General features: G+C 47.3%; 1 protein-coding gene across 2 annotated transcripts in view; it reads right to left on the reverse strand.

Moving 5' to 3' along the window:
• Positions 1–12,443, reverse strand: part of UBR2 (ubiquitin protein ligase E3 component n-recognin 2) — a 180,603-nt gene that overhangs the window by 88,875 nt on the left and 79,285 nt on the right. For both annotated transcript variants that reach the window (XM_082250166.1, XM_082250167.1), the window contains exons 16-17: positions 11,491–11,552; positions 5,538–5,648 (exon numbers count right to left, since the gene is read on the reverse strand). In XM_082250166.1, coding sequence (XP_082106292.1) covers positions 5,538–5,648; positions 11,491–11,552 — 173 coding nt within the window. The remainder of the gene's footprint in view (positions 1–5,537; positions 5,649–11,490; positions 11,553–12,443) is intronic.

Raw genomic sequence — 12,443 nt, forward strand, 5'->3', positions numbered from 1 at the left:
ACACCAGCGCATCTGTGGCGTCTGCCAGAGGATCCCTTGACTGAGCCACAAACCTCTGCACCTTTCTGCTGAGCCGAGACACCAACAGATCCACCTCGAGGGTGCCCCACCAGAGACACAGCTGCTTAAACACCTCCGGATGAAGGGACCACTCCCCTTGGTCCAAAGCCTGCCGACTGAGGTAATCCGTCTGCCAATTTTCCAGCCCAGGAATGTCTACAGCAGAGAGAGCTGGAACGAACCGTTCTGCCCACCTTAGAATCCCGGCTACCTCCAGAGCCACCAGGCACTTCTCGTGCCCCCTTGGTGATTGACATAAGCCATGGCCGTGGCATTGTCCGATTGAAAGGGCACTGGAAACCCTGAAGAAGATCCGTCTAATGATGCAGACACAGTCTGATCGCTCGGAGTTCCAAGACATTGATCAGTAGTCTGGACACTTCCAGTGTCCAGATCCCCATAGCAGAATCACTCTTTAGCAACAATTCTGTCAAAATAGGCGGGGAAAGGAAACCCCTTTGGGGTACCTGCGCCTTCTTCGAAGCTTCAGCTGCGTCCTCCATCCTCAAGGTCTTACGCACAGATACAATCAGAGCATCAACCAGCGCCTTTTCATGCCAGAGGATTCCAGGCGCGTGGTCGCAGACCCAGCAGGGTGACCCACGTCCGCGGCGGCTGGATCAGATTCAGGATCTGATGAGACAGACGAGGCAGGAGAACACCGTTGGCTAACTCGCTGCCCGCAAGCTACCTCCACCCGGGACACAAGGGACTCCAGGACTGCTGTCAGTGCATGCATGGATGGATGGTTGGGACCTGGAGGGCCCCACAGCCTCAGAGAGGGGGCCCCACCAGACTCACCACCCACCGACACAGGCACCTGCAATCAGCAGTAGAAACTGCACTACACGTGCGGAGATGTCAGGAAAGGCTTCGCTATAGTACAGGTGCTGTTTCCAGGCGCACACATATGCGCATGCGCCAGCCAAGAACAAGCGAACGCACATCTGTCACCAAGGTTGGCGCCAAACAGCCTATTTAAACAGAGCTTCAGCACTGGCTAATTGCTGTTTGGTCTACCATGTTCTGTGTTTGTCCTGGCATTCCTGATTCCTGTGTTCAATCTATGATCTTGATTCGGCTTGCTTCCGACCATTTCGGTCTGCTACTTGTCCTGACCCCTGGCTTCATCTCAGATTCTGTCTCTGTCTGCTGCACCTTTTGATCCTGCATCCGTTGTAGATTCTGCCTGTGACCTGACTACGCTGCTGTGTGCCGTATATGCCTGATCTGTCCATCTGTTACCGACCCAGCTTGTCTTAACCCTGCTTCCAGCGCCTCTAGCCTGCTACAGCTCCTTCAGTCCAGCTCTGCATCTTCTGGCACCTGCTGCCTGCTGTGCATCCACAGTCTGTCTTCAGCCAAGCCAAGACAGTCTGCCTGCTACCAGCTATCCTGCAGGCACGTCTACCAGCACAGACTACTGGACTGATCAAAGGTGCTCTTACCCTGCCGTACTCCGGTGGCTACTGTCTCACCACCAGTGGCCCTCAAGCCAGAGCTGTACGAGCGGCCTCCCTCCGCATGTGAGGCTCACCAACCAGGTATGTGACAGACGATCAGGAAGCTAAAATTACAGGAGTCAGGACCAGGGGATAAGGAGGGGCTCCCACCGCCGAAACCGCTGCCCACAGGGCTCCACTGCCGTGGCCGCAGCTATTGAAAACACAAGAAAATGGCCGCCGCCGAACTACACAAACATGGCCGCCGTATATAGAAACACACAGGCTACAACAAAATGGCAACACTACGAGGCATACAGGGACCCAGAACAGGGGGACCAGGCCTCAGGACAGAACCAGGCAGGAGCCCCCACCAGGTACAACTTCCCCCGCTAAAACGGATCGTCCGGTCGCTGGTGGCGCACCCCCCTGGCCCCCCATCGCCATTAGCGCCCTGTCCCCACCTCAGGAAAGTGGCCAGACCACCCAAAAAGAAAACATCCCCAGCATATTTGAGGGAGGGGGGCAGCTAGAGGGGGGTGCCTGCGGGGGGAAGAAGAAGAACCCGGGGGGTCCGACCATCCCAAGGAGGGGCCCAGATCCACCCCAAAACCCTCCAGGAGTAGAATGGGGACAGCTACTCACCATACCAGGAACAGGGTGGGCACCGCTCCAGACAGGTCATAGGCGACCTCGCGAGACGTTTAACTTGCAGGGCCAGCCCCCATCTAGTGTGGTTATGTCGCCGCCGACCTAGCGCGGAGCTGAGGCCTGCATGTGCTCGATGGCCAGACTGGGCTGACCACTGGATCTAGAGTATCCAGCCCGTTGCCCAGTCCGGCAGTTGATTGTAGATCTCAACAAAAAAATCCAGGAGGAAAAAATCCCATCTAAAAATGTTGCCAGGACCAGAGATCCCAGTAAGGAACTAGGTCCTTACACCTGACTATGCAGAAAAAAACTATAGTGACTATAGCAGGAAGAGGGAGTATACCCCCTGGGACTGCCCATGGGTGTAGCCAAAAGTCCTTCTCCTGTAGGGAGCAGCATAACCCAATGGTCAAGAATGACAGGAGCTGTGTCCGTCAAAGTATGAAAAAGAAAATGTTTCTGCTGCTTATTAAGGCACATCAGCAGAATATGGATGTTTCATGAAAGAAGCTTCTGAGTCAGTAGATCCTTATGAAGTTTCTCACAACCCCAAAACATTCTTGGTCATCTAAATTTTCTTCCCCTAAACCCCTTGAAAGTGAGCACACTGACACACCATTGTCAGTGCCATAATGGGCTGTAGGGTACAGTGTAACTTAAAGTGAAACTAAACTTGTTTAAAAAATTGCTAACAAGTAGTTTTTTTTTTTCAAGTGGAAGAAACTATGTACCGCCTGCCATAAAAACTCTTCCCCTGCCTGCTACCATTTGTTTTCTAAATGTACATTGGCTATCGTGCATGCGCAGTTCAGTGTACAATTCTGGAAGTATATGCAAGGAGGTAATAAGAAATGTAAATACGAAATCAAGATGGCTAAAATAAACTTAGAGAGACAAATAGCAGTGGATAGTAAAAAGAACCCAAAGAAATTCTCTAAAAATATGAGGTCAGAGCATGTTGCACACATAATTAACGATGATGGGAGGATGGTTAGAGAGGACACAGAGATGGCAACCGTGCTTAATGCTTTCTTCCCCTCAGTCTTTACACAAGAAAAGGAGGGGTACACTGACCATGACTGTATGGTTAGCAGTACGTCACTGGACTTGCCGCTATGGCTATCAGAGGGTGAAATCACTCAGGGAAAGGCTGGATAAAATTAACACAAGTAAATCACCAGGCCCGGATGGCATGCATCCGAGAGTACTCAAAGAACTCAGCGAGGTTCTAGCTAGACCACTGTTCCTGATCTTGCAGATAGTATTTTTACAGGAACTGTACCACGTGACTGGAGGAAAGCGAACCTAATACTGATATTCAAAAAAAGGGCAGAGGCATATCCAGGGAAATTATAGGCTGGTCAGCCTGACGTCAATAGTATGTAAACTTCTAGAAGGGATGATAAGGGACTATATCCAAAGAATTTGCTAAAGAGAACAACATCATCAGTAGTAATCAGCACGGGCGTTCTTGTCAAACCAATCTGTTAACATTCTACAAGGAGGTGAACTGTGAGCTAGATAGGGGGAGATCTGTGGATGTGGTGTACCTGGATTTTACTAAGGCGTTGGATACAGTTCCCCACAAATGCTTAATTTATAAAATAAGGTCTGCAGGCATCGACCACAAGGTTTGCTCTTGGATATAAAACTGGTTAAAGGGGCGTGTCCAAAGGGTGGTAATAAATAACGCATACTCAGACTGGTCTGGGGTGGTAAGTGGGGTCCCCCAAGGCTTAGTCCTGGGGCCAATTTTGTTCAACTTATTCATAAATAGCATTGAGGACGGGATCATTAGCTCGATCTCAGTTTTTTGCAGATGACACAAAATTAAGCAGGGCAATAACTTCACATCATGAGGCAGAAATCTTACAGAATGACCTGAACAAAATAACAGAGTGGGCAAATACATGACAAATGAGGTTTAATGTGGAGAGGTATTGCTCTTGGGGACCAAAAACAAACGCACAATACACTTTAGGGGGAGAACCTCTGGGGGAATCAAAAATGGAGAAAGATCTGGGAGTCTTAGTAGAGGATAGACTAGGCAATAGCATGCAATGTCAAACTGCAGCTGCCAAAGCTGGCAGAATATTAGCATGCAGAAGGAAGGGGATGTATTCCAGAGATAAAACTATAATCCTACCACTTTATAAAACTCTGGTCCGACCACATCTGGAGTATTCTGTCCAGTTCTGGTCGTCGGTCCTCAGGAGGGATGTGTTGGAGCAGGAGAGAGTCCAGAGAAGGGCAACTAAACTAATTAGGGGATTGGAGGACCTTAATTATGAAGAGCGCTTACAATCGCTTGATTAATTCTTCCTGGAAAGGAGACGCCTGAGAGGGGACATGATAGCGATATACAAGTACCTCAACGGTGATCTCAGCATAGAAAAAAAAACGATACAGTCGCAACGAATGCATGAGGACACGAGGCCATACAATGCAATTAGAGGAGAAGTGATTTAACCTCAGGCTACGCAAAGGGTTTTTTTACAGTAAGGGCTACAAGATTGTGGAACTCTCTACCAAAATGGTAGTAGCTGCGGGGAGTACGGCTACTTTTAAAAGACTCTTGGACGTACATCTCAAGGTTTAAAACATTCAGGGGTATGGGAAATGAATACGTCCACACACACCTACACAGGTTGAACTGGATGGACTATTGTCTTTATTCAACCTCAACTACTATGTAATAACTCTTATGCATATGCACAGCTGAAAATGATCAGGATAACATGGCAGTGGTGATGAAGAAATGTTTCATCCCTACAACAGGGCACTGTGGGAGAGGAGAGTGCCAATATAGGATAAAGTGGAACTTCATTCTCCCAATCAACACTGATTATTTTGAATCCTCATGCTGCTCACACATTAGTAAATGCATAGGAAAGTATACCATATTTAATTGTTTTAAACTTTCTTTTTCCTTACATTTCTTCAGTTACTTCCTGCTTTTTTGCCAAGGCAAATGATGTCATACATCACAGGAGTCTCAGGAGGGGAGGAGGGGTTTTCTCAGCTAAGCATACATGCATGCTCTAGGTAAAGGCAGATGGATTCCAGGACGTAAATGCCACACGAATCATCTGCCCTTACTCAAGATGGCCATGATCAGAAATGCTAGGGGGATGTATTTCAAAGTAATTTCTCAACAAAATACAGCATAGACATATGGATAGATGGGGAAGATAACTTTGAATATTAAAAATGGATCAAACCCCTTTTTTTGGTTTGTGGTGCTCAGATACAGTGAAGATCCACTTTAGGCAAGCTGTGCAAAGCTGCACATTATGGTAAAAGCCCTGAGGACCTACAGAAGCATAGGTCCACTTTAACAAGAGTACAGAAGTGTTTAGCAAACATTAAAAACAAATCACCCACCTGGTTTACCAAGGAGAATCCATTTCTTCTCCACATCCCAGCATGAACCTGAGCACATAGCACTAAACAGCGGAGTGGGTGCTCAATCAGCATTGGTGGACTCAGTTCACTCTGAGTAAAAAACAGTAAACAAACATGACAACTACAAAGCACATTAATACTTGAAATTATAGAACATACTAAAGAACGTATCAAAATTACATTTGAGTAAGACAAGTGCTTTTTCTTTTAGCAACTCTTTTTCTTTAAGTGTTTTCTTACTCTAGCCAAACTTTCAACATACAGCTACTGTCAATCGATGAGCCAAATAATGGGATTTTTGACTTACCGTAAAATCCATTTCTCTGAAGTTCATTGATGGAGACAGCTCCTGATATTCTTAACCATTGGGTTACACTGCCCCCTACAGGAGTAGGACACTAGACAGAAAAAAAAAAGTCTGGCTACGCCTATGGGCAGACCCAGGGGTTATACTCCCTCTCTCTGCTATAGCCACTCAGTTTAGTTACAAGCAGTGTCACGAGAATTACAACTCCACAGAGGGATGGGTGCTGTGTCCGTCAATGAACATCAGAGAAATGGATTTTACTGTAAGTCAAAAATCCCATTTTCTCTTTCGTTCATTGACGGACACAGATCCTGATATTCTTGACCAAAGAAGTGTAAAACATGAGGGGTGGGAAAAGCTTAAAAAAAAAAAAAAAAACAACAACAACAATAGCCAACCAGGCAACAGAAGCTCAACTAAAACAACTGGAGCCCACCTGAAAAAAAAATACACCCTCAAAGAGGATCAAGTCCTCTAAACAGCAGCCTGCAAAACCTTGTGGCAAAAAGAAGCACCCGCAGATGCCAACACATCCACTTTGTAGAACTTTGTGAAAGTGTGCACCAATGACCAGGTGGCCGCCTTGCAAACCTGTGTCACTGATGCCTGATGATGGAAAGCCCAGGAGGAACTAAGCGCCTTAGTAGACTGCGCCTTGACATGGAAAGTAGGAACCTGACCCCTGATGGAATAGGTCTGAATCACTGTCGGTCTTATCTATCTAGAAATAGTCACAGAAGCAGCAGACAACCCTTTAAGAGGCCCATCTGTGAGCACAAATAGACTCCGACTTCCTGAAAGACTCCCTAGCTGTCAGGTACACCCTAATTGCCTGGACCACATCCAAGACATGCAAGGCAATTACCTTTGAATGTTTAGGCCTGGGACACAGGGAAGGCAACAAAATGCCTTCATTCAAATGAAAATCAGAGACAAACTTTGGGAGAAATGACGGACACGGGCGAAGAACCACCTTATCCCTATAAATCAACAGGCAAGGTGACCGACAGGATAATGTCGCCAGTTGCAACACCCTGCGTGCAGAGGCGATAGCCATCAAAAAGGCTACCTTGTGGGACAGCATAAGCAGGGGAATCTCCCAAAGTTTCTCAAACGGAGGCTTCTGGAGAACCGAAAGCACCAAATTGAGATCCAAAGGCGGCAACATAACCCGCATTGGAGGAACCAAATGTTGGACACCCTCAAGAAAGATACGCACCAGGGAGTGTGTAGCCAAGGGTTGTTGGAAGAAGACCGCAAAAGCCAACACCTGGCCCTTGATGGTACTCAACGGCAATTTCTGTTCAACCCCCAGTTGAAGGAAGGTCAAGACCTAAACCACCAAGAAGGAGCAAGGATGAATCTCAAGAGACTCACACCACGCAATGTATGTCTTCCATGTACGATGGTAGATCTTCTTAGTAGATTTCCTAGCTTTCAACAGGGTAGAAATTTCAGACTCAGATAAACCCCTATCCTTCAGCCCCTGGTGTTAAACAGCCAAGCCGTCAAAGTCAGCGACTGTAAAGCAGGATAGAAGATCCTCCCTGAGAGGAAGCTTCTAAGGAACATCGGTGACCAGTCACACCAGATCGGCGTACCAAGCCCGGCGAGGCCAGTTCAGAGCAACTAGGTTGACGGGAATCCCTTCTGCCTCGATCCTGCGAAGAAGTCTTGGCAGAAGCTTGAGAGGAGGGAAGGCGTATATAAGCCGATAATGACCCCACAAGGCCACCAGCACGTCTGTGGCATCCGCCAAAGGATCCCTTCACTGAGCCACAAACCTCTGCACCTTTCTGTTGAGTCGAGATGCTATCAGATCCACCTCGGGGATGCCCCACCGGAGACACAGTTGATGAAACGCCTCCGGATGAAGGGACCACTCCCCTTGGTCCAACACCTGCCGACTGAGGTAATCGGCCTGCCAATTTTCCACCCCAGGAATGTGTACGGCCGAGAGGGCTGGAATGAACCGTTCTGCCCACCTTAAGATGCCGGCTACCTGCAGAGCCGCCAGGACACTTCTTGTGCCCCCTTGGCGATTGACATAGGCCATGGCATTGTTCGATTTAATGCGCACTGGACAACCCCGAAGACGATCCATCCAATGGTCCAGACACAGTCTGATTGCTTGGGAGTTCCATCACATTGATCGGTAGTCTGGACTCTTCCAACGTCCAGATCCCCTGAGCAGAATGCTTGCCCAGGACGACTGCCCAGCCAGACAGGCTGGTATTGGTGATGACCACTGTCCAATACAAGGGGAAGGAGGATTTGCCCAGCCGAAGCACATACCCACCATATCAGGGACTCCTTCATTCCCTGACTCAGCTAGCTCGGATTGTCCAGAGACTGCAGAGTCTAGTCCCATTTGGTCAGAATCTTCCTTTGCAGGGACCTCGTATGGAACTGTGCAAACGGAAACACCTCAAAAGTAGCCACCATCAGGCCCAGCACCCGCATGCAAGGTTATCTGCTTGACAGGAGACTAATTGCAGCCTGCAATTTCTGGAATATGTTCAGCAGAAGGAGCACTCTGGCTAAGGCTGAGTCCAGAGTCAGGCCCAGATAGTCCACCTTCGAGGACTGAACCAGAGCAGACTTCAGAAAATTCAGAATCCAGTCAAACTCTCGCAGCGGTCGCATTGTGAACTACAGGTTTTCCACCAGAGCAGGAGGAGATTCCGCTCGAAGAAGGAAAATCATCCAAGTCGACCAGTACCGCGATCCATCATTGACGTAACAAGGCTAGCACAGGGGCTAACCTTTTGTGAAGACCCAAGGAGCAGAGGCAAGACCAAAGAGCAACGCCACAAACTGATAATGCTTCTCTCCCACAGCGGTGAGGAGAAAACGCTGGTGACTGACACATATTGGAATGTAAAAGGTAGGCATCCTTGATGTCGATGGAGGCGAGGAAATCCCAGATGTAGGGATGCCACCACCGTTCAAATGGACTCCATTCTGAACTTCTGCACCCGCACAAAGCAATTTAGCTTGGATTGGATGCACTTTGCCTTCCTTCCTGGGGAACTGTAAACAGGTTTGAGTAAAAACCCTGAAAACGTTCCGGAGTCTGAACCGGGACAATCACCCCATTGAAGTAACAGGTCTTGTCCCGCCCCAAACAGACCCTGTAAGCGGTCCGTGGACAGGCGCAAGTTGGAAGTAAGGAACCTTGCCAATATGGATGAGGGCGCACCTTCATTGAAGGAGCCTTGTCTGCAGGTCTGGAGAAGCCCGTTCTCGACTTGCAAGACCAGGTTCATTTGGATCCTCCACCCAAACAGCCCTAGCATATGTGGGGTGGGGGACACTGGAATGGGGGGGGGGTGCCTGATGGGAAGGAGGGGAACCCAGGGGTCTGACCGTCCCAAAGAGGGGCCCATGTCGACCCCATAGCCCTCCAGGGGGAGAGGGGGGTACAGCTACTCACCACACCAGTAACCAGGCGGGCACCGCTCCAGACAGAACCCCTCTGCAGCTAAATGGGTGGCTGTCGGCCAGAAGGAACGCTGCAACTCGGGCTGAGACCCGGCCATATGCGACCTTGTGAGGCGTTTAACTCGCTGGCCAGCCTACGTCAAGTGGGGCTATGTCACGGCTGACCTAGCGCGGAGCAAAGGTCTGCCCGCACTCGATGGCCAGACTGGGGTTACCACTGAAACTCGATTATCCAGCTTGTTGCCCAGTCCGTCAGTTGATTGTAGATCTCACAGGAAAAATCCAATAGAAAAAAATTTCTATCTAAAAAGAAAAAAAATTGCCAGGACCAAAGATCCCAGCAAGGAACTCGGTCCTTACTCCTGACTAGGCAGAAAAAAAAAACAAAAAAAAACTGAGTGCCTATAGCAGAGAGAGTGAGTATACCTCCTGGGACTGCCCATGGGCATAGCCAGACTTTTTCTGCCTAGTGTCCTCCTGTATAGGGCAGTATAACCTAATTGTTAAGAATATTAGAAGCTGTGTCCGTCAATGAACGAAAAAGAAAAGTTTTTATACAAGTTTATATTTGACTATACACCATGGGTGTCCAACCTTTTGGCTTCTCTGGGCCACATTGAGTGTAGGGAAATTTTCTCGGGCCGCATATAAAGTAATAAAATGCTGCCACGCCCTTCCCGCGCCGCCGCGCCCCCCCGCACTAATTTAACACAACTAGAGGATGATCAAATGAAATTAAATCAGTATACAGAGGTTTACTTCTTCTGAGAGATAATAAAGGAACACTCAAACCACCATGATCACTTCAGTGATTTGAAGTGTTCATGGTGGTAGGAGTCAGAAATACTGCTCATGCTCCCCTCCCCTCTGAGGCAGCCTCTGTCTACCATTAGTTGTAAGTTGCTGTGGCCGTGCCCCCGACCTGACTTCCTTCCTCCCCAGCAAAAAAAAATTGTCAGGGGGCAGTGGGCCGCATTGCCTGCGGTTTCGGGCCGCAGGTTGGACATGCCTGCTATACACAGTAAAGTTCTGCACAGTTCAGCCAAACAGTTAAGGTTAATTAACCACTTGACCTCCGAAAGATTTACTCCCCCTTCATGACCAGGCCATTTGTTGCTGTACAGCACTGCGTTACTTTAACTGACAATTGAGCGGTCATGCGACGCTGTACCCAAATAAAATGTATGTCATTTTTTCCCCCACAAATAGAGCTTTCTTTTGGTAGTATTCGATCACCTCCCCCTTTTTATTTTTTTGCGTTATAAACAAAAAAAGACAATTTTGGAAAAGAAAAAAAAACAGTATTTTTTACTTTTTGCTATAAAACATATCCAATAAAAAAAATTGAAAGACAAACTAACTTTCTTCATCAATTTAGGCCAATATGTATTTTGTTACGTATTGCTGGTAAAAAAAATTCCAATAAGCATATGTTGATTGGTTTGCGCATAAGTTATAGTGCCTAAAAACTATGGGATATTTTTATTTATTTACTTATAGGGGGACTGTGATTATGTGATCAACGTGTAGTGGGTACTCCCGCGCTACCACTACTAGTAAGGTAGGTAAAATTAAAGTGAAAGGTGTAGAGCCAAAAATGAATGATCTGCTGGTGCTAGAACCTAATAGCTAAACCTGTAGCTATCCTGATATGTGGAGGACTGCGATATTGCAGCAGACATTCGGACACTAGATGACACTTTTTAGGAGCCAGTGACAAATACAGTGATCAGTGCAAAAAAAAAAAAATACTGTACTGACACTGGCTGGGAAAGGGTTAACATCAGGGATGATCAAATGGTTAACTGTGTGCCTAGCCGGTGTTTGTGTGTACCGTGGGAGGTGCTTTTACTAGGGCAAGACATGGATCTTAGTCCCTGCTTTGCAGAGACACAGGATCCATACCCTACCTCCTGACAGAACGGCAATCTGCCTTGTTTACATTGGCAGTCCGCTGTACTGTCTCTGTACTGAGTGATTGGTAGGTGCCAACGGACATAGATTCTGTGGTACCCGCCGATCAGCTCCCATTGGGTATAATCATTCGCATTCACACCCACTACCTGGATCCCATAAAAGTGGTTAATAGAGTGCGTTCATTAAAAAAAAATATATATATATATATATAATGTCTGGATTGTGTTTGGTGTGGACAGGCAGACAATACATACACCTACTTACAAATGGCAGAAGCTCAGGACACTTGTAAGCCACTTCACTTTTACTGAGCAATGCATGTAGCCCTAAGAGTGAAAACGAAAGTAATAAGAATTAGGAAAAAGATCCAGGTATTTATTCTATTAGGCAAAAAAAAAAGTAGAACTGAGGACAGATTATGGACCTTCAGCATTAAATACAAAAGAAAATTATTATATTCCAGTTTACCACTCCTTAGATGCGGTGGCACTGGCTGCATTCGTTTTCTTTTTTTAAGCGTTCTTGCTTTTATTTTCACCTGGTGAATAGATATGTTGCTTTTTTTTTAACAGAACAAGCTGTCCTGCAGATGTAGCAGTTAGAGGACTGACAAACCATTTAACACTGACAGGGGTGCTCACAATGGTCAGCTTTTTTTTCATAGAGGGCTTGTTTAACCTCCCTAGCAGTATTCCTGAGTGTAGCTCGGGGTTGATTTTCAGTACCAAAAGCGGTAACCCCGAGCCACACTCGGGATTACCTCAGAATCACACTCACCTTCCCTGCGACCCCCGCTGTCCTGCCGGCATCCTCACACTCTCTCCCAGCTCTGTGCTTAGCAGATGCGGCGGCAAATTCAAAAATGTTAACACACCAAAAGTGACGACAGCGACGATTCTGATGTCTCTTTCTGGCACATAGCTTGTGGAATTTGGGAAGTATATCAAATGATTCTTCAATATTTCCAACGAAGCGATGTGCCAGAAAGAGACATCAGAATCGTCGCTGTCACTTTCCATAGCGGATGAGGAATTTTCCCACGAATCGCTATCGCTCAGTTCTTCAAGTAACTTTGTTTCTCTGTTTTCCAGTTCGTCTAAAAGCGCTTTTGCGCAAAAAGAACATTTTTTGGACGCCATGGTCGTTCTCTATTTTCCAGGCACAAAGAACTGGAAAAGCACAGGCAGGGCACTGGAAAAGTCACCAGATGCAATCCT

This window comes from Pelophylax lessonae, assembly GCF_965119305.1.
Source record: "Pelophylax lessonae genome assembly, chromosome: 3".
Taxonomy (NCBI): Eukaryota; Metazoa; Chordata; class Amphibia; order Anura; family Ranidae; genus Pelophylax; species Pelophylax lessonae.